Source organism: Muntiacus reevesi, chromosome 4, assembly GCF_963930625.1.
Source record: "Muntiacus reevesi chromosome 4, mMunRee1.1, whole genome shotgun sequence".
NCBI lineage: Eukaryota > Metazoa > Chordata > Mammalia > Artiodactyla > Cervidae > Muntiacus > Muntiacus reevesi.
Window position 1 is genome coordinate 170,907,285 of NC_089252.1, and position 22,104 is coordinate 170,929,388.

The 22,104-nt window shown below is 57.6% G+C and overlaps 2 protein-coding genes across 5 annotated transcripts; one reads left to right on the forward strand and one right to left on the reverse strand.

Annotated features, from left to right (window-relative positions):
* Positions 1-705: 705 nt before the first annotated feature.
* Positions 706-4,028, reverse strand: COQ10A (coenzyme Q10A). Its single transcript, XM_065934899.1, has 5 exons — positions 3,738-4,028; positions 3,044-3,190; positions 2,084-2,276; positions 1,749-1,850; positions 706-1,501 (listed from the first exon to the last, which is right to left on the reverse strand). Exons 1-5 carry the CDS (start codon positions 3,857-3,859, stop codon positions 1,334-1,336), a joined length of 732 nt encoding a protein of 243 aa, XP_065790971.1. The 5' UTR covers positions 3,860-4,028; the 3' UTR covers positions 706-1,333.
* A 5,472-nt stretch (positions 4,029-9,500) lies between these two features.
* On the forward strand, positions 9,501-21,809 carry ANKRD52 (ankyrin repeat domain 52). 4 transcript variants are annotated; one of them, XM_065934903.1, is made up of 29 exons: positions 9,501-9,779; positions 10,070-10,153; positions 10,587-10,665; positions 10,858-10,928; positions 11,936-12,136; positions 12,628-12,715; positions 12,832-12,974; positions 13,269-13,481; positions 13,736-13,814; positions 14,060-14,174; positions 14,253-14,335; positions 14,431-14,548; positions 14,751-14,819; positions 15,020-15,160; positions 15,240-15,320; positions 16,409-16,520; positions 16,724-16,795; positions 17,043-17,244; positions 17,486-17,573; positions 17,650-17,767; positions 18,477-18,696; positions 18,882-18,969; positions 19,077-19,160; positions 19,266-19,411; positions 19,629-19,711; positions 19,875-19,957; positions 20,155-20,246; positions 20,331-20,398; positions 20,651-20,778. In XM_065934903.1, the coding sequence occupies exons 1-28, from the start codon at positions 9,753-9,755 to the stop codon at positions 20,387-20,389; spliced, it is 3,039 nt and encodes a 1,012-aa protein (XP_065790975.1). In that variant the 5' UTR covers positions 9,501-9,752; the 3' UTR covers positions 20,390-20,398; positions 20,651-20,778. The 4 variants fall into 4 exon arrangements, with proteins under 4 accessions (XP_065790975.1, XP_065790974.1, XP_065790972.1 ...); XM_065934900.1 differs by lacking the exon at positions 20,331-20,398 and adding an exon at positions 21,245-21,809 and having other exon boundaries at positions 9,502-9,779; positions 20,651-20,805; XM_065934902.1 differs by lacking the exons at positions 10,070-10,153; positions 20,331-20,398 and adding an exon at positions 21,245-21,809 and having other exon boundaries at positions 20,651-20,805.
* The last annotated feature ends 295 nt before the right edge of the window (positions 21,810-22,104 follow it).

The window sequence follows — 22,104 nt, forward strand, 5'->3', positions numbered from 1 at the left end:
AAGAGTCTCCATTCTGAGGGAAGGAGTCTGGCTAGCACGGTCCTAGACGCAGTAGGTTTAAGTTATCCTGTGCCTCTCTCTATCTTCAGGCGTGTTTGGCCTTCACTTACCCTAATCAGAAGACAGCTTCCCTGTGAGATTTCCAAAGGAGATTGCTGCTGTCTTAATGGTTAGAAGTCCTTGACCTTTAGCCCCCATCCTTCCTAAATTTGTTGTAAAGTAGAGCATTCAAGGACTAGAGCCGAGACCTCACAACTGCTTAGGTGACTGATCCAAGGAAGCTGGTCCAGCCCAGTGGGTGAAAGGAAACTACGCCAAGGGCAGTGAGGGTAGGACAGCTGGCTCAGGGTCCGGCCCTCCAGAGGGCTCTGGGGCTTTGCGGAATGCCGATCCTTCTTTGCTGCCTCCCTTACAGATCCCCCAGATTACAAGGTGGTCTGGAGGGCATCAGTTATGTGGGAGGTCTGAGACCAGATTACTCTGTCCTGAGACTCCTGCTGCAACTGACCTTCTGAAAAAGTCTATAAATAGGCAAGGGAGTGGGTACTAGGTCCTGGCTTGTAGAATGTGCTACTATAGTTAGCAGGGACGCTATGTCCAGGAGGCCTTCTTGCACCTTCACTCCGCTAGGGAAGGAAGCCATGACTTTCTTCTGCTCTGCTATATCTACATTATTCCCCCAAGAAGCAATATAAAAGAGCCAGATTCACACTGTCACAATTAATTTATTGACATTTTATAAAAACTCAGGCCAAGCAGAAGACAGCCCAGGGGCACAGCTGGTGCTCTTGCTCCTTGCTCCGGGGCCCTGATGGCTGAGACAGTCCCTTGCTCCACTCGCCAGGCAGCCTGGGAGTGAGCTCATGGGGGTTTCAAGCTGCGGCCAGATCTCAGGCACCTCCTGAGGCATTTCAGGCAGGCAAGGTTATTGACCACCCAGCAGCTCTGTGTCAGAAGAAAGAGTTCAATTTCTTCAGTCCTAAGAAAAGCTGCTTTCTTCCCCCGGTCAGACACTAAGGCACCTTGACAAGAGCTCAGAGGCGACCGCGCAGCCGCGACTATAATTCAGTGTGAGACGGTGGCAGGCTTCAGGCGTGTGGTGCTCTCAGGATAGCCCTGACCCTTGCCTAGGCATATCTCCTTTCCGTGCCTCCTTGCCTTCTCTTTCCCCCAGCATTTCTAGCCAGCTCAGAGCCCGATTTCGGGGGGGGTTGAGAGGGAGAACAGTAATACGAACATGGACTCTTCTCTCAGATTGGACCAGGAGTCAAATAAATAAGAAAATTGGGGGAGGAGGGGGAGGAGAGGCGAGGCTAGGGAATAGTCCTGCGCCTCAAGCCTGGTGCACCTCATGAAACATCAGTTCACGGGGGACAGCTGTTTCTGGACCAAACTTGGTTGCTGCCCGGCGCTCGAAGGCAGCGACATTCTTTTTGACAACCTCATCAAAAAAGATGGTGGCCAGCTGGGAGTGCAGCAGAGAGCGAAATTCAAAGGAAATCTGGGAATGGGTAAGAGACAGTCAGAAACTTCAAAACCATGTTGGGTAGCCCCTGACCGATGCACGGGTACTATGCATTGCCTTTTCCTCCCCCCACTCCTGTTCCTTCCATCTCCTCAGAGGCCCTAGGACCGAGCACAGACTACGAGTGTGATGCAGGCTCACCCCTGCGGAGAGTGTAACTGTCACAGCGCCTCGGCTCGGCCCCCACCACGCAGCCGTGGCCCCGTGTGGCCTCCCGACTCACCGAAAAGTCCACAGTGCAAGTCCGGGGATAGGCAGGAATCCCAGGGCTGAACCGCCAGACGGTCTCTAGGTGGTTGAAGAGCTTGCCGTCAGTGCAAACAGCCTGGAACAGGATGGGTGGTTAAAGAATATCACAACGGAATGAGACCTAGACCAGGTGTAGGAAGCTATACGGAGGAACTGGAAGCCGTTTTCCTTTCCTTCAAATATTAGGGAAATATCTGACACATGGAGATAGAAAAATCATCATAAGGAAAGCCAAAATAGCCCTTGGATGTAAAAACTCCACAGAACACAGAGAAAACTCCCTGACCAATCACTCCCAATCAGCCTCACCTTGACCATGTGAGGTTTGACCATGGAAACAGCAGAAGTGTAACGCTCCACCACAGGTGGAAAGCCAACCTCCAGCTGGGCCTTCAAGTGACCTTTGCGGCTGGATACCACCAGAGACTTCTTGCACCAGGGCACAAACTCACGGTACTCCTGAACGTTGGCTACCACCTCGTACATCTCCTGCATTGAGTACCTGCGGAAGGGGTCGCAGAGGCCAGGAAGCTGCCAGCGGGCTCAGGCTCCTCCTCGCCACAGGCGCCCTCCCCTCACACCTTTGCCCACCGATCATGTGCCTTCACGAACTAGAGCTCCCAAATAAGCCCCCATGAATGACTTTGCAAAAGCAAATGTCCAGATTTCCATGATGTTAATGCATCTCAAGTCTTGCCATTTAGAGAGTGTTTTTGCATTTACTATCTATTTTGATCCTTAAGAAGGCCATGTCTGGAGAACAGGGATGACTGGTGATTCATTCACACAGGGACACAGATCCCAGCTCTATAACTTTTTGACAAAGCGGCCCTAGGAAAATTATTGTCTCCATTTATCTCCTCTGTGAATCATAAGTAATAACAGTAGTTGATTCATAAGTTTGTTGAGAGGGTCAAATGAGAAAACGTGTGATAAAACACCTAAACAGCCTAACTGCTAGGCAGCAGTTGTGTTCAATAAGTGTTAACTCATATTTGCTCAGAATACCTAAAGTCAGGTCAGTAAGGAAATAGTACCCTGTTGTCTTATGTTATTGTCCAACTCTAGGCACGTTTCACAAAGCACCTGCGCGGCAACCAAGAGGGGAATTACGGTTGGAGGGCTGCCAGAGGCGGGCGAAGGGTCAGCAGTGCCACTGGGGAGAGTGGGGTGGCCCGCTGTGGCTACCCTTACATTCTACCCCAGACATGGTGTTTGTTGGTCGGGAAAAGGAATGTGGAGGGATATTGGACAGGAGAGGATGCTCACCCCATGATCCGACGCTCAGAGTAAGCCTTTCGCTTGTTGGTGAAGGGGGCCGCAAAGCCCATGAAGGAGCGGCTGGGAGGCAAGCCAGGCTCAGTCGCCAAGACCCGGGCAGCCCGGGGCAAGAAGAAGCTGCAGGAAATCGGAAATCTAAGGCCAAAAGGAAAGGAGAGACAGTCACGATCTTTCCCTGCGGTCCTCACCCGTTCTCCGGCGCAGAGGAAGAGGGGCGCATCCCAGAGGAAGGTCGTCCTAACCAGCTTTCCCCCTAGCACCTGCTGCAGCCCGCCAGGCGCCCCGGCCAGGCAGTCACGAGTGCGAAAGGTCGAGGGCGGCTGAGGACAGTGCCGAGGGAGGAGACGGGAAAGAGGGGTGCGAGCGAAGCGCCAGCTGCCTTTGACCGGAGGCTCCGCTCCTGCTGAGAGCGAGGACTCTCGGGATGCCGCACCGCCCCCGGGGCCTCGCCAGCCGGCGGATGCCGGGCACCCGCGACCGGCAGGCTGTGGTGGACTCACCTCGCGGACTGCCTCGCGAGTAACTCGCAGAAGCATTTCCCCAAAGCAACACGTTAGACCTCAGGGGAAGGGCACCGCCGCCCTCCCGCCGCGCTTGCAGCCAGAGCTGCAACTCTCCGCCGCGGAACTTCGGGGTCCCGGGAGACCCCTCGGCTCCGGCGGACGCCCGCACCCCCCCTCACCTCATTGGTCCCAGCGGTCGCGGAGGGCCCGGGGGCGGAGCCCGGCGCGTCGAGAGGCCGCAGCAGCCCCGGGCCGCGGCGCGCGTCCCGGCAGGGAGTCGCCGCGCGCCCGCCGAGGCCATGCGCGCGAGCCTCCCTCGCCCTCTCTGCTCTGACAGCGGCCGCGCCCTCCTCGCGGCAGAGGGCGGGCGGGAGGTGAGCCGCGGGCGGGCGGGCGCAGGGGCGGCGCGGGGCGGCGGCTGCTCTCCCCCAGCTCCCGCCCGGGCGGCCGGGCAGCCTAGAACTGAAGCGGCTCCCGCCGCTCCCGCCGCTCCCCGTACCCCCCACGTCACGCCGTTGCCATGGCTCCGGACCGGGAGAGGGGGAAGGAAGGGACCACGCGGCCTGTCGGGAGATGTAGTTTCACACCTCCGGCGAGCGAGGGCGAGGGCGCTGGAGCGGGTGTTTGAGAAGCTGCAGACTGGCCGCTGGAGCGAGGTCAACAGGCCAGCTGCTCGCGGGGTCTGATCACGGGCCTGATACCCAAGCGCAGAGGCGGCTTAGTGGCCGCGTCAACAGCAGACACCCTCGGTCTTCTGCACGTCTCCTAGAGCCTGTACTATATTTTGCCTTGTTTATAGTTAGAAGTTCCATTCATCTTTAGGGCCAGCATAGCGCCTAGTGCAGTGCTTTGAGACGGAAAATTAATGTTCCAGGATCTGGGCTAAGACTTTGCATCATTTTCTCTTAATAATTATAGAAAGCAGTGGAAGTGAGAAGAACCAGACTTACTTTTATGATAGATAGAGAACCATCTTTGCCTGGAGAAGTGTGCACTTGATAGAGGTGAGACCTCATGGGCCAGGAAATGTCACAACACTGCTTTCAGTCGTGATACAAGGGTAGAAAAAGTGTCCTTGATAAAAGTGGGGCGAACAGATGAAAAAGAGAGAGAAATCAACAATTAGAGGCTAGATCTAGGTGGGTACAAGAGCCCTTGCAATTCTCCCACGGTGGAGGGCACTTTAAGAACAGTGGTGTTTGCTGTTGCATTTAAAGATGTTTACACTATTACCCTGCAACCCCCTTCCCCGCTTTAGTCTTGAGAGCGTAAATCTAGTCATGTTCCCCACATCCAGGAAATCTTTATCTGAGTAGTGTGGTGTGGCTGCTGCTTCCCAGATGGCGCAGCAGTAAAGAATTCACCTGCCATTGCAGGCGACGGAAGAGACCTGGGTTTGATCCCTGGGTCGGGCAGATCGCCTGGAGGAGGGAAATGGCAACCCACTCTAGAATTCTTGCTTGGAAAATTCCATGGACAGAGGAGCCTGGTGGGCTACAATACGTGGGGTCACAAAGAGTCACGACTGAGCGGCCGAGCACATACCAGACTGTCCTGGGGTTGCGGGTGGAAGAATGAGATGGTTAATGATGGTGTTGCCCTTAGGATCTGCAGAAGTCCACGACATACAAACCTTCAGGCTGTGAACTTTCAAAGATGCACATGTGCACACACACCCCCGGGCACATAAGGCAGATCATGTGGCTATAAGTGGTTGTGCTTCCGTGTACTGTACGGTACTGCTTAGAGGACAACCATAGAGTATCTTTTTTTTCTTTTTTGTTCTGCCACTTTATTGCTACCAACCCATCTCCCTCCATCCTCGTGCACACATGCTCAGTCATGTAACCCCATGGACTGCAGCCCGCCAGGCTCCTCTGTCCATGGACTTTTCCAGGCAAGAATACTGGCGTGGGTTGCCATTTCCTTCTCCACATAGAGTATCTTTATTTCAAGTCCAGGATGTCCATAACCAAGCGTGCAAGTGGTGGTGATGTAGCTGGTACTGCTAAGAAGCACCAAGGGATTGCGATGGAAACAAAAGTGAAAGTAATTGAGAGAATGGAGTGACGAGGGGAAGAAGCAACTGAAGAAGCAAAGAGACCCACGATGCAGGAAACAGCAAGGGGATTTTCTTTATCTGAGGAGGCACTGTTAGTTTTGAGGTGCCGGACCTGAATGTAGAATGGTACACGAAGGTTGCAGCAGCCGTTTAGAATGCAATCCAGTGCTACCGAGTCATGTAGGATGAGAAAAAAAAAAAAAAAAAAAGAGCTACTATTTGGTCATCACTGAATCATTTTTTCAAGAAGGTAGATAGAATTGACTTCGGCAAGGAACCAGAACTTGTGCCATCAACGTCAGGCAGGAGTGAAACTGCAGCTTGCCCTCACCCCCAGTTGCTGATGATCATTCAGCTCTACCATCCCTCACCTCCTCCGCCTCCTTCAGCCAGTAACTCTTGCTTTTCACTCGATGATGCCAGCCCCGGTATGCCAGCTGTCGTATTGTACTACTTTACTTTTCAAGATATTGTACTGTAAGATTAAAAATCTTTTATTTTTTGTTTTTGTTTTATTTGTGTGAAAAGTATTATAAACCTGTTTCCATACAGTACTATATAGCTGGTTGTGTTAATTGAGTACCTAGACTAACTTTGTTGGACTTACAAACAAATTGGACTTATAAACACGCTCTCAAAATGGAACTCATTTTTATATACAGGACTTGCTGTAACTGGAAGGGAAGAGAGACAGCTTGTCCAGAAATAAGGCCCTGAAAACAGATATAAACCTTCCAACTTCCCCACCCTTTGAGATTGACATTTATTTGAGGGATTTCAGTGGATATGGATTGATTTTGTAAAGTTTGGGCTCTTTTGTCTGGATTTCAAGAAGAGGGATCCTCCCTTGAACTGTGGCTTACATTTGCCATTTTGCAAGGAAGGCATTTCAATCCTAACTTTGTATTATATACACATGAAGTCCCAATTGTGGAATGATTTCATTTCTTTTTCTTTTTTAACATTTCTTCTTTTCCCCTCAGAACCCTCCCTGCCAACAAAACACAATATCTTCTTCCAGTTTGAAGATGGTCATGGGGAGCCACTCTCAAAAGGGCATATGATCTCGAGGGACAAATTTACTCTTTCCAACCCCACTTTCTCGTCCACCCCCTCTGACTAAGGGCTTCACATGTGAGACAGCTGTGTAGAGTGGGGGGTAAGGATCTGGTCAGATAAAAGACAAATTAACTGGGATACGTAACTAAACTGTGACCTCATTAACACTCTGCCTTAACCGAGTTAACTGCTGCAGAATCCCGAAGGAGGTATAACAGGCCTGCCAAGTCAATTTGCTGGTTCTCCCCCCACTAATTACACTGGGTAATTATTGCCATTTAAACTCTTCCTAGTTCACCCCTTGTACTTGAAATAACCAAGTTACTTCCATTTCCCTGTCATTCTACATCAATAACTTCCTTCAAGTACTGACAAAACACACCTCCTCCAGGAAGACCCTCTTGACTGAATCCATCTATCCACATTAGAGTGAACACATAATGCCACATAAAGTAGCTTGAATTCTATATTCTGTAATTGTTTCAGGTTCATGTATATGTTTTTCTACCTTATAAACACAAAAATAGACAGTGTTACTGTAAAGAAAAAAACACCTACTATTACATATATTTTTCTTTTTTTGGGCAGCACCTCAAGGCTTGTGGAATCTTAGTTCTCGCCCTTGGTAGTAAAAGCTTGGAGTCCCAACCACCCATGGAGTCCCCACCAAGTCCCAACCAGGATTTGCCCACCAAGGAAGTCCTGAAGCCATTACTTCTAAGTTTCTACCTCCAAAGCAGTTAGGATAGGGCTGAGTTCAATGGTGAAGCCTCAGCAGTCGTTTGTTAGAAGAATGAAAATGGAGGCTTAAAGACAGGCATGCACCTGCTTAGTTATCCAAACATAGTGCACTCCAGAAGGACAGTTTGAGTAAGAGGACTTCAGGACCACGTCAGGCCTGCTTATCCCCACGCCTTGCATCTCCTTGAGCCCTGGAAGTAACTGTGTTACCTACATCATATCCCTTTTTTCCCTATTGGGAAATCCTCTTTCTGTGCTCTGAATAATATTAAAAATAACTCTTCTAGCCCTTCCTCCTCCTTCCAGCTGCCCAGAGGACCTGCTGGCAAATTCCCTTGTTCACTTCCACTCAGGAGCCAGAACCAGGCACGTGACCCCAGCTCAACCTCTGACTCCAATTCCTCAGGTTACCGAAAGCTATTTTGGGCAATGGAGGCCATGTAGTCCCTCCTCCTCTTCCTCTGGGCCATATCCTAGCTTAGCCCTTCCTGGAAGGTCTGTCAAAGCCAATCCCAACCCGTATCCATCAGATTCCAAGCTACCTTCAGTTCCCACTTCTTCAGCCTCATCTTCATGATCATCATCAAGCACGAAGTGTCTGTTCCTATATACCTCTCTCCTTGAGCGTCCTTTTTTCATAGAAAAGAAAACCAACATACAGTCCAATGTTGGAAGACTCTGGCTAACAAGGAGCTTAAAATCCCTTCTGAAACACTGGATTCCTGTATGTGAAAGATGTAAGGTGAAAAAAACAATAAAGATCTGCAATTTAAACTTGATTGTGACTGCAATATAGAGAATATAGCCAGTATTTTACAATAATTATAAATGAAGTATAACCTTAAAAATGTGAATCACTGTGTTGTACATCTGCAACATATAATATTATGCATCAACTATATCACAATTTTTAAAAGTGGGGAAAAAAAAACATTTGAAACAACAACCTGATGGTGACAGTGTAAACTAAGTATAGAAGTGTTAAGGAGACCCGTCAAAACGAGAAGAAACTGTTAACCAGGGAAGACTTCCTGGAAGAGGTAAGTTTTCAGTAAAACTGTGAATTTTATTCTCAAAATGGTAAAAATTTTAAAAATTTAAAGGTATATACTGATAGGTAAATTGCTCTCTCATTCCTTATTCCCTGTTCCCCCGTTTTTCTCTCCAAGAAAAACCCCTGGCCTTTGTGTATTTTTCAAGGGATCAGGACAATGAAAGTGAGGAGGGTCACAGATTGTCAGAAGGCAAAGGAGGGCTTTTATACCTCTGCCTTGACAGGGTGGGCAACGTGCTATGCTTCTTTTTCCTAAATGTGTTCCTTAGAATGCATACATTGAGTTGCTGAGCTCTGCACAGGACATCGAATCATCTTTTATAAATTGTATATAAATTCTTCAATATCTACTTTTCTTCTCCCTTTTTGCCTTTTTGAGAAGGTTGACCTCCATCTAGATCTTGCCTGATTAGCTGCTCGCTGGTCCCTCCAGTGGAGAAGTACTTGGACCCTTTTCTGGGGAGAAACTGACGAGTCTTAACATGCAGCCACCCTGCCGCCTTAACCCGGCGACGGGGTGACTAGCGAATGGAAAAGCCCCCTTCTGGTGCTTGGAGTACTTCCGTTGCCAGCTAGCCAGCTGGCTCTCCTGTCCTCTCTGTGGGGTTTTCTGCAGCTAAGAATCCTTGAGGGGTTTTTTTTCCCCCCTCCTCTGCAGCTCGGGCACTTTTGCTGTTTCCTTTCTACCCAAGCCTTGTCACCGCCAGCGGAGACACGCGCCTTCCCTGCCTCCGGGACTGGTGCCGTATACAACCCCCAGATCTCCACGCCCCGCTTCCCCGAGTCAGTGCGGAACGTCGAGCTGTGCGATCGCGGACCGGAGGCGTTCGCTCGGCGGAGGCGTTGTGGGCTGAGTGAGATCTGGCCCGCCGTTTGGTCCTCAGTTTGGAAGGCACGCAGGACGGCCGAGGCCCGAGTAGCCGCGAGGACTTTGTGGAGCATCCCCCGGGCGCTTCAGACTGGCGCGAAGAGCCCGGCGCGGCCGGCCTGCGGAGCTGGGGAACCGGGGCGCGAGGTGGGGGTCCCAGGCCGCGGGGCCGCCGGCGAGGGCGGAGGGCGCCGCGGCCCGGGGCGGCCTGCGCGGCAAGCGCCCTGCGGCCGGGCCCCCGACGGCCGCCAGGGAGCGCTGCGGGCTCCCGCTCGCCCGCCCCCCGGTAGGCGGGGCTGCGCTCTCCCCGCAGCCGCCGCCGCAGCCGCCGCCTGGGCCGCCCCGTGTCCCCGGTGGAGCCGCCGCCGCCGCCGCCGGGAGCTCGATGCGGACGGAGCCCGGGCCGGGCCATGGGGATCCTCAGCATCACGGACCAGGTCAGCCCTCCCGCCCTCGCCCGCTTCCTCCTTCCGGGGCCCGCCGCCGCCGCCACGCGAGCCCGGGGATGTGCGGCCTAGGCTGGGCCCGAGCCCGGGGCTCCCGCCCCGCCCCACGCCACGCTCCCCTCAACCGAGCCGGTGTCCTTGGGGGCCTGGCGGCCGGCGGAGCCGCCGTGGAAGCCCCCAGAGCCGAGCCCCTGCGGCGTCGCCCCCCACCTCACCCCGGGGCCCCCGCCCCTCCCCGGCCCCGCTCCGGCCCGCTCGCTGAGCGCCGGCTCTCCCTGCAGCCGCCCCTGGTCCAGGCCATCTTCAGCCGAGATGTGGAGGAAGTGCGCTCGCTCCTCTCGCAGAAGGAGAACATCAACGTGCTGGTGAGCCGAGGTCGGGGCGGATGGCGAAGCGGTAACCCGCCCTGGCGTTCAGGACCCCTCCCCGCGCGCGGGGCGGCTCCGTGTCTGCGCGGCTCGGGGGAGGCCGCAGCCCTTCCACCCTGGGATGGGCGACTGCTGCACACGGGATGCAGAGCAGGGCCGGCTCGCAGCCCAGACGGGAGGGCTGAGGATGCCCAGGAACGGCGTTCTCTTCTGAACCACCCGAGTCTGCAGCGCCCCCACCCTCCTGGAGGGAGGCTGCTTCGCCGCCGGTGGCCCCGACCCCCTGACTCCACCCTCCTAGGTCCTGGCTCTGACCTGGGGTTGGGGTTTAGGAGGCCAGAGAAGAGGCTGAGGGGAAAGGCCGGGAGCGCTGAGACTTGGGGTCCGGGGTAGTTCACCCCATAGCCGCTCCTCTCCTCTGCCTTACCAGGACCAAGAGAGGCGAACCCCGCTGCATGCTGCTGCCTACGTAGGCGACGTCCCCATCCTCCAGTTGCTACTGATGTCAGGTGAAAGTGGGGAGCTGGAAGGTGTGGCCCCAGGGAGGGGCCTGGGGGAGGAGCCTTTTTGTTGTATCCAAAGATGGTCCAGCTGGGTCCAGGCGAGGTTCCGTCTCCATCTAGATTTCCTGGCCTGATTCTGGCTCTTCTTCCCCACCTGCCCTCCAACTCCCACCAGAAGAGCGTATTGTGTCCCCACAGGTGCTAATGTCAACGCTAAGGACACACTGTGGCTGACCCCTCTTCATCGTGCTGCTGCCTCCCGAAATGAGGTATGGCCTCCCCGCCCCTGGCTCCCTTCCGAAGGGGGCGAGTTGCTTAAAGGTGGATGACCCGGGATGGAGCGCCTTAGGCGCTGCCCCACAGGTTGGGAGGAGAGCAGACCTTGGCCCCTCCCTCCTACCCCTGGAACTGGCTGGTGAGGGGGGTGGGGGCTGAGTGTTGCCAGCTGATGTGACGTCAGGGGAGAGCTTAACACTGGGCTGGCAGACTGCAGGGGGCCCCGCTGCCAGGCCTTAGTGACTCATCCCTCCCAGGGGGGCCACCTTGGAGTCTGACCCCCCTGTGGGCACTGAGATTTCTTTCCTTGTGCTCGAGGGGTGGGGTGGGGAGGAGTGGTTTGTGACATCCCTGCCCCTTAGGCAGCCTGGAAGTTGACAGCGCAAGGATCAAACATACCTCATCAGTTGGGCCCCTCAACCCTGAAGAGCGGGAAAAGATGACCTTCCTCTTGGCTTGGCAGTCACTTCCCCTGGCTCCAGCCACTAGGGAATGGGATTGGGGTGGGTGGTGAACAGGAGGGGCATTTCAGCTCCTCTCCTCCTCGAGAGGAGCCAGTATCTGCTCACCTAGGTAATGGAGATGATTTTGATGCCTATGGAAGGATAGAAGGGGCTATTCAGGGCGTTAATGTAGTGGGAGCTTGCATCTTTCCTAAAAGTGGTGGGAGGTCAGGAGCCTCTGTGTGGGGATCTGCTCCGTAGTGGCTGTATGTGTGGGTGAAGATTCTCAGGGTATGGGTTGGGAAACGATAGCGGGTGACTTGAGGAAGAGATGTATGTTTTCCTCAGCAAGTTAGGGAAGATTTTAAGCTCAAAGAAGATCCAGAAGATGGAAAGCGGGTAATTGAAGCGCTCACTGTGTTGGAAAAGCGCGGAGTAACTCTGTGCTGGGGTAGCGGGAGAGGCGGACGCGCTGTGCTGGCCGGTTGGCGCCTCCTCTCCTGCTGGTTTACGGCCCGCTCCGCCCGTCCTCTCTTTCATCCTCCGCCCCTCCGCAGAAGGTGCTGGGACTGCTGCTGGCGCACTCGGCAGACGTGAATGCCCGGGACAAGCTGTGGCAGACACCGCTGCACGTGGCAGCTGCCAACCGGGCCACCAAGTGTGCCGAGGCTCTGGCCCCCCTGCTGAGCAGCCTCAACGTGGCCGACAGGAGCGGGCGCAGCGCCCTGCACCACGCGGTGCACAGTGGGCATCTGGAGGTGAGGGCCGCGCCCGCTTCCTGCCTGCCTGCCGTCCCGCTCCCCTTCCCCCGCCTGCGGGCCACGGGGCCTGGGGGGCGCAGCCCAGATGAGTATGTGAATACCCGGGCTCAAGCACCGAATGAATGGTTGGGTTAGCGGGGAGTCCTCGACTTGGACCTCAAGAGGGTGATAAAACCTCTGAAGCTGCACGGAAGATGTTTGCCTCCATGCTTTTTTCCTGAAGGGAGGGTCCGTGTCCTTCAGCACGTTTAGAAGACTTTGAAAGAGTTCAGAAACCGCCAGATCACCTGAAGACTCTCTTGAGTTTGCCTCAGATTTCCACCTCTGTCCGGTTCTCCTCAGCGCCTGCTTTCCCATTCCCCCCAGTTCTCCAGACTGTTCTGCCCAAGAGCAGAGCCTTTGGGCTGCCTCAGCCGTTTCAGGCGCTCTCAGGTTCGCTGAAGGCAGGAGGCTGGCTCTGAACAAGTATCTTTGCTGTCCTGCTACAGACGGTGAACCTGCTCCTCAACAAGGGAGCCAGCCTGAACGTTTGTGACAAAAAGGAGCGGCAGCCTCTGCACTGGGCGGCTTTTCTAGGTGAGAGGAGGATCTGGGGTGAGCAGGATTTGGGGCTCCTCGGGCGGGGATGGGGGGTTGCAGCCTTTGGAGGTGCTCACCCTCCACGTCCTTGAGAGCATGCGCTCCCTTCCCAGGGCATTTGGAGGTCCTGAAACTGCTGGTGGCACGGGGCGCAGACCTCGGCTGCAAGGACCGCAAGGGCTATGGGCTGCTCCATACAGCTGCTGCCAGTGGCCAGATTGAAGTGGTGAAGTACCTGCTCCGGATGGGGGCTGAGGTCAGTGCAGAGCGTGGCGGGGGGCTCGGGGTGAGGCCAGGGAGCTGGAGTTCGGAATCTCTTCGGGAAATGGGAGGGTCCTGGGGTTCCTGGTGTGGTTTGGGAAGTTGGGGGGATGTGGTGAGAGGATCTGAATAATGCTTGTCTTAAGCAGAAACTGATTTCAGTGTCTGGGTTGGGAACCTGAGGGGTCTGAGGCCACTGTTGGATTTCTGAGACTCTATCTGTGCTGGCTTCCACTTTGTTTAAACTGATACCTCCCTTATCCCCTGACCCTCACCCCTGGAAATCCAGATTGATGAGCCCAACGCTTTTGGAAACACAGCTTTGCACATTGCCTGCTACCTGGGCCAGGATGCTGTGGCTATCGAGTTGGTGAATGCAGGAGCCAATGTCAACCAGCCGAACGACAAGGGCTTCACGCCGCTGCATGTGGCTGCAGTCTCCACCAATGGCGCGCTGTGCTTGGAGCTGCTGGTCAATAACGGGGCGGACGTCAACTACCAGGTGCCTGAAGGGAGGCGTCTGGGACTCGGGGGAGAGGACCCTGGCTCGGGGGTGCTGACTGTATCTGCCCCTCCGGATAATTCTCTGGGGAGTCCTGGGTTGTGTCCTGGGTTGACCAGGGCTTCCCAGGAGCAAGCGGGTTGAGAAGATTTCCCTATGAGGTCACCCTGTCTTCAAAGATGTGTCCTTTGGGAAGGGGAATAGGGCACGCTCCATGCTTTTCCACCAGGGGAAAAAATGCTGTGTTTCCACAGAGCAAAGAAGGGAAGAGTCCTCTGCACATGGCTGCCATTCACGGCCGTTTCACCCGCTCCCAGATCCTCATCCAGAACGGTATGGCCTTGGGAGACTTTGTGACCTCTTCTCCCCCCTCAGAGAGCGCGCCTCTAGAGCCCCTCTTCCTCCGCCCACCTCCCAGCCATCCCCAGTCAGGACGGCCCCGGGAGCCCTGGAGCCAGGCGCCTGTGGACGTGGCCCTGCTCCGCCTGCCCAGCGCCCTGGACGGTGGCTCCCCAGCGCGCGGGCGCGGCCTGGAGCCCAGGGGTGAGTTCAGCTGTGCGCGCGCTGCCCCCTTTCAGGCAGCGAGATCGACTGCGCCGACAAATTTGGGAACACGCCACTGCACGTGGCCGCTCGCTACGGACACGAGCTGCTCATCAGCACCCTCATGACCAACGGCGCGGATACCGCCCGGTGAGTGCGGGGCCGCGCCCGGCCGCGGTGGGGCTGCAGCTGGCGCGCCCGAGGACTGAGCCCCTCCGCTTCTCCCAGGCGCGGCATCCACGACATGTTTCCCCTGCACTTGGCGGTCCTCTTTGGATTCTCTGACTGTTGCCGCAAGCTCCTTTCCTCGGGTATGAGCGCGCTGGCCGGGGGCGTGCGGGAGGGCGGGGACCCTGTCCCGCCGGCCAGGCCCTCAGGGGGACCCGCGGCTCTTCCGGCCCCACAGGTCAGCTCTACAGCATCGTGTCCTCGCTCAGCAACGAGCACGTGCTTTCAGCTGGGTTCGACATCAACACGCCGGACAACCTTGGCCGTACCTGTCTTCATGCTGCTGCTTCCGGAGGGTGAGCTCTCGTCCCTCCCTCTCTCGCCCAGGCCTCGCGAAGGCGCAGTCTGGACCCCTCCTCCTCTCCTGCCCAGAGCGGCCGCCTCTCGCGGGTGAGAAGGAGGCGGCAGAAAGGGCTGTCCAGGTCCGCCCTCCCTGGGGAGAACCCCGGGGCTCCTCCCGGAAGCGCCTTCTCTCGTTCACCCGCACCTTCCTTTCAGGAATGTTGAATGTCTTAACTTGCTGTTGAGCAGTGGAGCCGACTTGAGGCGGAGAGACAAGTTTGGAAGGTGTGTTAATGTGCGGGAGTGTGTGTGTGCAGAGAAGGCGCCCGATCGGAGACACCAGTGATGGGGGAAGTGATGGAGGCCAGGGTGGGGAGCTGGGGACCAAGCGGGGAGAGCATCATGGGGCAGCTTCTGGCTGCGCCTCTGGCTGCGTGTGGACCTGCCCCCGATTCTTTTCTCCCCGCTCCTGCGCTTCTCCCCAGGACCCCACTGCACTATGCAGCCGCCAACGGCAGCTACCAGTGCGCTGTCACGCTGGTGACCGCCGGGGCCGGCGTCAACGAGGCCGACTGTAAAGGCTGCGCTCCCCTCCACTACGCCGCCGCCTCCGACACCTACAGGAGGTGAGGCGCCCTGTCGGCCCTTCCCAGCCCCACGGTCCTGCCCGAGCACCCCGCCAGACTCCTCCCTCTCCTCCACCAGGGCGGAGCCCCACTCATCCTCCAGCCACGATGCTGAAGAGGATGAGCCCCTGAAGGAGTCCCGCAGGAAGGAGGCCTTCTTGTGAGTAGCAGAGAAGACCCCCGGGCTGCCCAGCCCGGCCCCGCAGACTCCCGTCCTGTTATTCCCCCGCCGCCGACTGCAGCAGCAGTTTAATCCTGACCCAAGCACCGTGGGTCAGACAGAAGTGGGAGAGATCCTTCCTTCATTCCAGAAAGGGATGGTCTTCTTGAGAGGATCAGAAAAGCTAAACACAAATTCATTTCTTCCTCAAGCGTTAAATGAGTCCTTACTTAAGAGGTGCACCAAGTACTGTTCTAGGTGGTAAGGATGAAAGATGAATGACCCCGAGTTTCTGCATTTTATACCTTCTAGTGTGAGATGTTAATAATAGAGGAAATTGGGTGACGAATATATGGGACCTCTCTATTATCCTGTTAATTTTTCTTTAAGACTGTTATAAAGGGTTTATTTATTTAACAACAACAACAAAAAGATATTTAAAATCCAGGAGGCCTAACTTGTAACTGTGTGACTTCTGGCAAGTAACTTAATCTCTCTGCCTCGGTTTCCTCAGACACAGGAGGGATAAGAACAGTATCTACCTCAAAGGATCATTGTCAGGATTAAGTGATTAAAGCGGTGTTTGACACGTTGTAAATGTTGAATGCAATATTAGTATTACTGCTAGTAGAGTTCCCGCTGGTCTGCAAGAGTGGGGTCTGGGGAGGAGGCACCTGTCGGGAAAGCTGGGGAGGGCCTCCCACAGAGGAGGGTGCTGGGAGCGCGTGGGAGAGAGCAGGCCTGCTCCCGATGGGCCAGGAGGAGAAGGCAGGGGTCAGCGTGCCTGCAGGTGGGGAAGAGTATGTCGGTCAGCAGGTCGGTAACTCACGGATGTGCTCCGGGGTCTCTAGGAGCACATTCGAAGGGCGAGGGGGCCCTGACGCTAGAGTGGTTCAGGGCAGACCTGGAGGCGGTGGGTCTGGGCCTGGCTGGGGTCAGACGGGCCGGAGTTAGCCCAGTACGAGTGGGGGGTGGGCGTGGGCCGGCTCGGCCTGGGGGGCCTCCTTTGCCCTCTCCTCTGCTCCTCCCAAACTGCACCCTCCCTGGCTGGGCCTGTCCCTTCCTCACCGTCTGCTCCTGTCCCCCAGCTGTTTGGAATTCTTACTGGACAACGGTGCAGACCCCTCCCTGCGGGACAGGCAGGGCTACACAGCCGTGCACTATGCTGCCGCCTATGGCAACAGACAGAACCTCGAGCTGGTACGCGCGGGGCCCGGCGTGCGGAGGGGGCAGGCCAGGGCCCAGCACGCGGTCTGCGTCTGCGTCTGCACTCTCAGGCCGAGGGGTGGCTGAATCCACTGTGGTCTCTCGATCCAGGGGCTTCGGGGATGGCTGTGGGTGGAGTCAAGGGCGATTTCTTGGGAATACCAGAACCTCAGCACCTCCTGTTCTGTCCATTGCAGCTCTTAGAAATGTCCTTTAACTGCCTGGAGGATGTAGAGAGCACCATTCCAGTCAGCCCTTTGCACTTAGCTGTGAGTCCCAGGTCTTTTCCTCTTGCCTTCCCCGTCCCCTCCCGCCCCAGGCCGGCTCACAGGGACCAGCACGTGTGAATCCGTCCTTGCTTCTGCCTTCTCGCGGGGATGTGGCAAGCAGGCAGTGGTCTGAGAGGGGCCCAAGGAGCTCGTGGGGAGGCCTGCTGCCCAGAGTCTCCCCGTGGGCCCCAAGAGCAGAGTGGGGCCACGTCTGGAGCTTTATCCACGGATGTCCCACCCCCTCCAGGCCTACAACGGTCACTGTGAAGCCCTGAAGACACTGGCTGAGACGCTGGTGAACCTGGATGTGAGGGACCACAAGGGCCGGACCGCGCTCTTCCTGGCCACTGAGCGAGGCTCTACTGAGTGTGTGGAGGTGCTAACCGCCCACGGCGCCTCTGCCCTCATCAAGGAGCGCAAACGCAAGTGGACACCCCTGCATGCTGCTGGTAAGCAGCCCCTTGGGCTGCTCCCTCCCCTGCCACCCCAGGCCTCCTCTGGGGCTGGTCCCCAGCTCCCTGCAGAACCCTGAAGGGACTGGGGTTGCGACAGGCCAGGGCAAGGAGGATGGAAACCTCAAGTCCTGACTCTCCCCCAAGACTCCTCCCCACCCCGGGTCCTCCCACGACCCCCACCCTCCGCCCGGGCTTCCCCGACCATGCCTGACACTGAGGCCCCCTCCTCACCCAGCTGCCTCTGGCCACACTGACTCCCTGCACTTGCTGATCGACAGTGGGGAACGCGCCGACATCACGGATGTCATGGATGCCTATGGACAGTGAGTGTGCGCTCGGGGCGGGGTGCAGGGTTCCCGGCCCTGCCAGGCCCTCACCCTTTCCCCGCGCCCTCCGTAGAACCCCACTGATGCTGGCCATCATGAATGGCCACGTGGACTGTGTACATCTGCTGCTAGAGAAAGGATCCACGGCTGACGCTGCTGACCTCCGGGGCCGCACCGCCCTCCACCGTGGGGTGAGTGGGCTTCGGGTGGGGCTGCTCACCGACGGGCTTGGACACAGGAGCGCACAGTAGGATCTCAGATTGTCTAGTAGGGGGGCTGGAGTCTTAGAGGGCGTTAGCATGCCTGCTCCAGGATGAGGATCTGATGCCCGCAGCTCATCTCCCTGATCACCTTGCTCTGTGAGCGCGTGTAGTGACCCTCTCACCGCCCAGGGTCCCCAGCTGGCCCTCTCATGTTTGATAATGATACCACTAGCCCGGTCCTTCTCCACCGTCACCTGCCCTAAAGCTGTCACCTCCTCATCCCGTGGGGTTGTTTGACTCCTTCGTCTCCCACTGCAGAGGGCCAGCGTTAACTCTCACCATCCTGCTTGTCTGGTGGCATAGAGTCAGGGAAGGAGATGCCGATCCTTAATACTTAGACCTATTAGAAGAGACCCTGATGCTGGGAAAGATTGAGGGCAGGAGGAGAAGTGGGCAACAGAGGATGAGGTGATTGGATGGCGTCACCAACTCAACGGACCTGAGTCTGAAGATAGTTGAGACAGTGAAGACCAGGGAAGCCTGGCGTGCTGCAGTCCATGGGGTCGCAGAGAGTGGGACACGACTTAGCGACTAAACAGTCCTTAGAATCTTTGTTGCAAAGACAGGGGTTGGAGCCCGGGAAGCGGCTCCTCCTCCTGGGCCAGCCTCAGGACCGACACCCCCACGCCACCCGCAGGCCGTGACCGGCTGTGAGGACTGCCTGGCCGCCCTGCTGGACCACGACGCATTTGTGCTGTGCCGAGACTTCAAGGGCCGCACGCCCATTCACCTGGCCTCAGCCTGCGGCCACACCGCGGTGCTGCGGACCCTGCTGCAGGCCGCCCTGTCCACGGACCCCCTGGACACCGGGGTGGATTACAGCGGATACTCGCCCATGCACTGGGCCTCCTACACTGGTGTGGCTCTGGGCCTTTGCGGGGACAGCTGAGATGGGGGCGGAGGGGTGTGGGGAGTGCAGACAAGGACTCGTGGGTCGCTCCGGATCTGGAAGTAGCATGGGGTGTCGAGAGATGGGACAGGATCAGTGAAAGGGGCCATGGTGTCATCCTCTCCATCGCCACTCTTCCCTCCTCGTCCCCAGGACACGAAGATTGTCTGGAGTTGTTACTTGAACACAGCCCGTTTTCATATCTGGAAGGAAACCCCTTCACTCCTTTGCACTGTGCAGTGTAAGGCGCTCCCTCCGCCCCAGCCCCCCCAAGGGTCTGTGATGTGGGCATCGGACAGACCGTCTGTTTCCCCATGCCCCTCCTGCTGACCCTTCCTCTTCCCCCAGTATTAATAGCCAGGACAGCACCACAGAGATGCTGCTGGGAGCTCTGGGTGCCAAGATTGTGAACAGCCGAGATGCCAAAGGACGGTGAGTGGCAGGAGGCTTGGGAGACGCCTCCGCTGCCCCTGGCTTCCTCTCTCTGCTCAGGAGAAAGGGCCTCCCGGTTCACTCTGCCCCGACCCCTCCCCACAGGACCCCTCTTCACGCCGCTGCCTTCGCAGACAACGTCTCTGGGCTCCGGATGCTGCTGCAGCACCAGGCCGAGGTGAACGCCACGGACCACACTGGCCGCACCGCGCTCATGACAGCGGCTGAGAACGGGCAGGCTGCAGCCGTGGGTGTGTAGGGGCCCCGTGTGGATGGGAGGTGCTCCCCCTGGGCTTTCACGAGATGAGTCAGCCCTGCCAGCGGGGCTTAGGAGGCAGGAGGCATGTCTTTGAATGTTTCAACCTCTGCAGAGGGGATGCAAAACATGCGCGGACTAGAGCGGGAAGAGCCTGTCTGGCCCGGCTCTGGAAGGGAGCGCCACCCCTCTCTGCCTCCCTTCTCTTGTAGAATTTCTGCTCTATCGAGGGAAGGCAGACCTTACTGTGATGGATGAGAACAAGAACACCGCCCTCCACTTGGCCTGTAGCAAGGTACCGTCGCGCTGCTGGTGGGGCTCTGAATGCGGCAGGGCCTGAGGAGGGACCCGGGCCCGCCGCTGTCTGCGGTGGGGCAGCCCTGTGCACCCCGCCCCTCCTCAGCTCCCGTGGTCGGCTCCCACATCTCCAGCCCTCACTCTCTGCCCCCCTCCCTCAGGGCCATGAGAAGTGTGCCCTCATGATCCTGGCAGAAACCCAAGACCTTGGCCTTATCAATGCTACCAACAGCGCGCTGCAGATGTGAGTGCCTGGGGTGGGGGGCTCTTGGCTGAGGGGTGGGGGCCAGGCGAGGTGGCAAGGAGGCTGCTGCCCGTTCCCGGGGCCCCGGCTCTCTGGAGCTCACGGCGTTCGCCCGGCAGCGTGCCTGCTCCGGCCGAGGGTGGAGGGGCAGCCGGCCGCCCCTTGACTTCACCCCGCCCTTGCTCCTCTCTTCCCAGGCCGCTGCACATCGCTGCCCGGAGCGGCCTGGCCTCCGTGGTGCAGGCCCTGCTGAGCCGCGGGGCCACCGTGCTGGCTGTGGATGAAGAAGGTGCGTGGGGCCTGGGGTCAGGGACGCTCTTCAGGAGGTGACTTCTTAGCCTGGCTGCTTAATAAACTGGATTTTCTTCCCAAGGGAACTCTTCAGAGCAGGGACCCAACACCGATACGCTAGAGTCTCTGAGGGGAGTCTGACGGAACTAGGTGGAGCCTGCAGGGTCCTCAGGACGACCTCCCGCACACCTCAGCCTCCCGTCCCCGGGCCCTGCTCTTTGCCCTCACTCGGACAGCCTGCTTGTCAGCCCCCCAGGGCCCGCATGGCCCCCGATTGTGACCCTGTGGGGTGCTGGCCTGCCTCAGCTCCCCTCTGCAGAGAAGAGCGCTCAGGGCCTGGGGCGGGTGGAGGGGGCCCAGGGGTCCAGGACTCTGGGCTCAGTTCTCGCCTTTGCCCCACAGGTCACACCCCGGCCTTGGCCTGCGCCCCCAACAAAGATGTGGCAGACTGTCTGGCCTTGATCCTCTCCACCATGAAGCCTTTCCCACCCAAGGACGCTGTCAGTCCTTTCAGCTTCAGCCTGCTCAAGAACTGCGGCATCGCGGCAGCCAAGACGGTGGGTGGCTGCGGGGCCCTGCCCCACGGGGCCTCGTGCCCCTACAGCCAGGAGCGGCACAGCGCCATTGGCTTAGACGGCTGCTACTCCGAGTAGCCCCCTGCAGTGTCCCTCCCCCGCCGGTGGCTTGATTCCTTGTTCTATTTATTTAGGAAAAGTCTATACATTTAGGGCACTTTAAAGGAGAACGCGACTGGGCTGGGGGTGGAGGGGAAAGCGCTGGGGGGTGGCTGCTCGGCCCTTGGCCACACGGCCTGGCCTGGCGGGGCTCTGGGACCAACAGGGAGCATCCCCGGCCCTTGGTACCCCCAGGGCACCCCCTTCTGCCGAGTGTCCCGACACGACTGCTCGCTGCCTGGCGCCCGCCTCTTCTGTCCCCTCTCTCAGTTCCCCCTTCTGCTGCCAGCTGCTCCTGACTCTTCCTTCTGACTCGCCTCAGGCCCCTTCCCCCCGCGCCTGCCAGGCAGATCCCCGCCGCCTCTTCCATGCCCATCACTGCCTCCCTGCTCGGCCGGCCCCTCCATCCCCGCAGCAGTGAGAAGCCTTAATCTCTGGTACTGTGTGAGCACTCTGGGGGTGTCCCCCTCCCCCTTCAGGGGCAGCTAGCGGACGAGGGGGGAGGGTATTTAGCACTGGGGCCTGGGGCTTCCCCCTCCTTCCGTATCCCATCGCCCCTAAAGTTCAAATGCAAAACACTTGAAGCAGCAACTACTGTACCCGGCCCGACCTGCACTCTCCCGGCTCCTCGTATGCAAACCAAGGGCTGGCACTGCCCCCACGGCCTGCCCCGCCCCGCCCCGCCCCTGCTGGCCTGGCCTCCTAACCGCGCACTTTAACCCCCCACCCGCTTCTTTCTTTTAACTTCTTTTGGGAGGGCGGAGCCTGTGGCCATTCCCCCTCTGGCTCTCCCCTCCCTTGACTTTGAGGCTTGTCATGAATTTTTAAGTAAGCATTTTATCCTTTAGGGGAAGAGACAAATTAATTTCCTGTCCATTTCAAAACCACAGCCCTAGTCTGTCCTCTGTGTTTCAGGCATGTGTTTGCATGTGTGCCGAGGGAGAGCCTGTTCTTCCTCCCGTGTCCCCGTCCCACAGTTGCTCTCTGCACCCACCCCAGCCCATCTGCTGCCGCCTTCTGTGATGCCCAAGAGTACCCACTGCCCCCAGTCACTCCTGATCTGAAGCCAAAGATGGAGGGGCAGGGCAGACTAGGGACCGTGGCTGCTCGGGGGCCCAGGCGTCTCCTCCGCCGAGAGGCGGAAGGTCTGCGTCCACTGGGGCTGGGTCCCTGCCTCCCCAG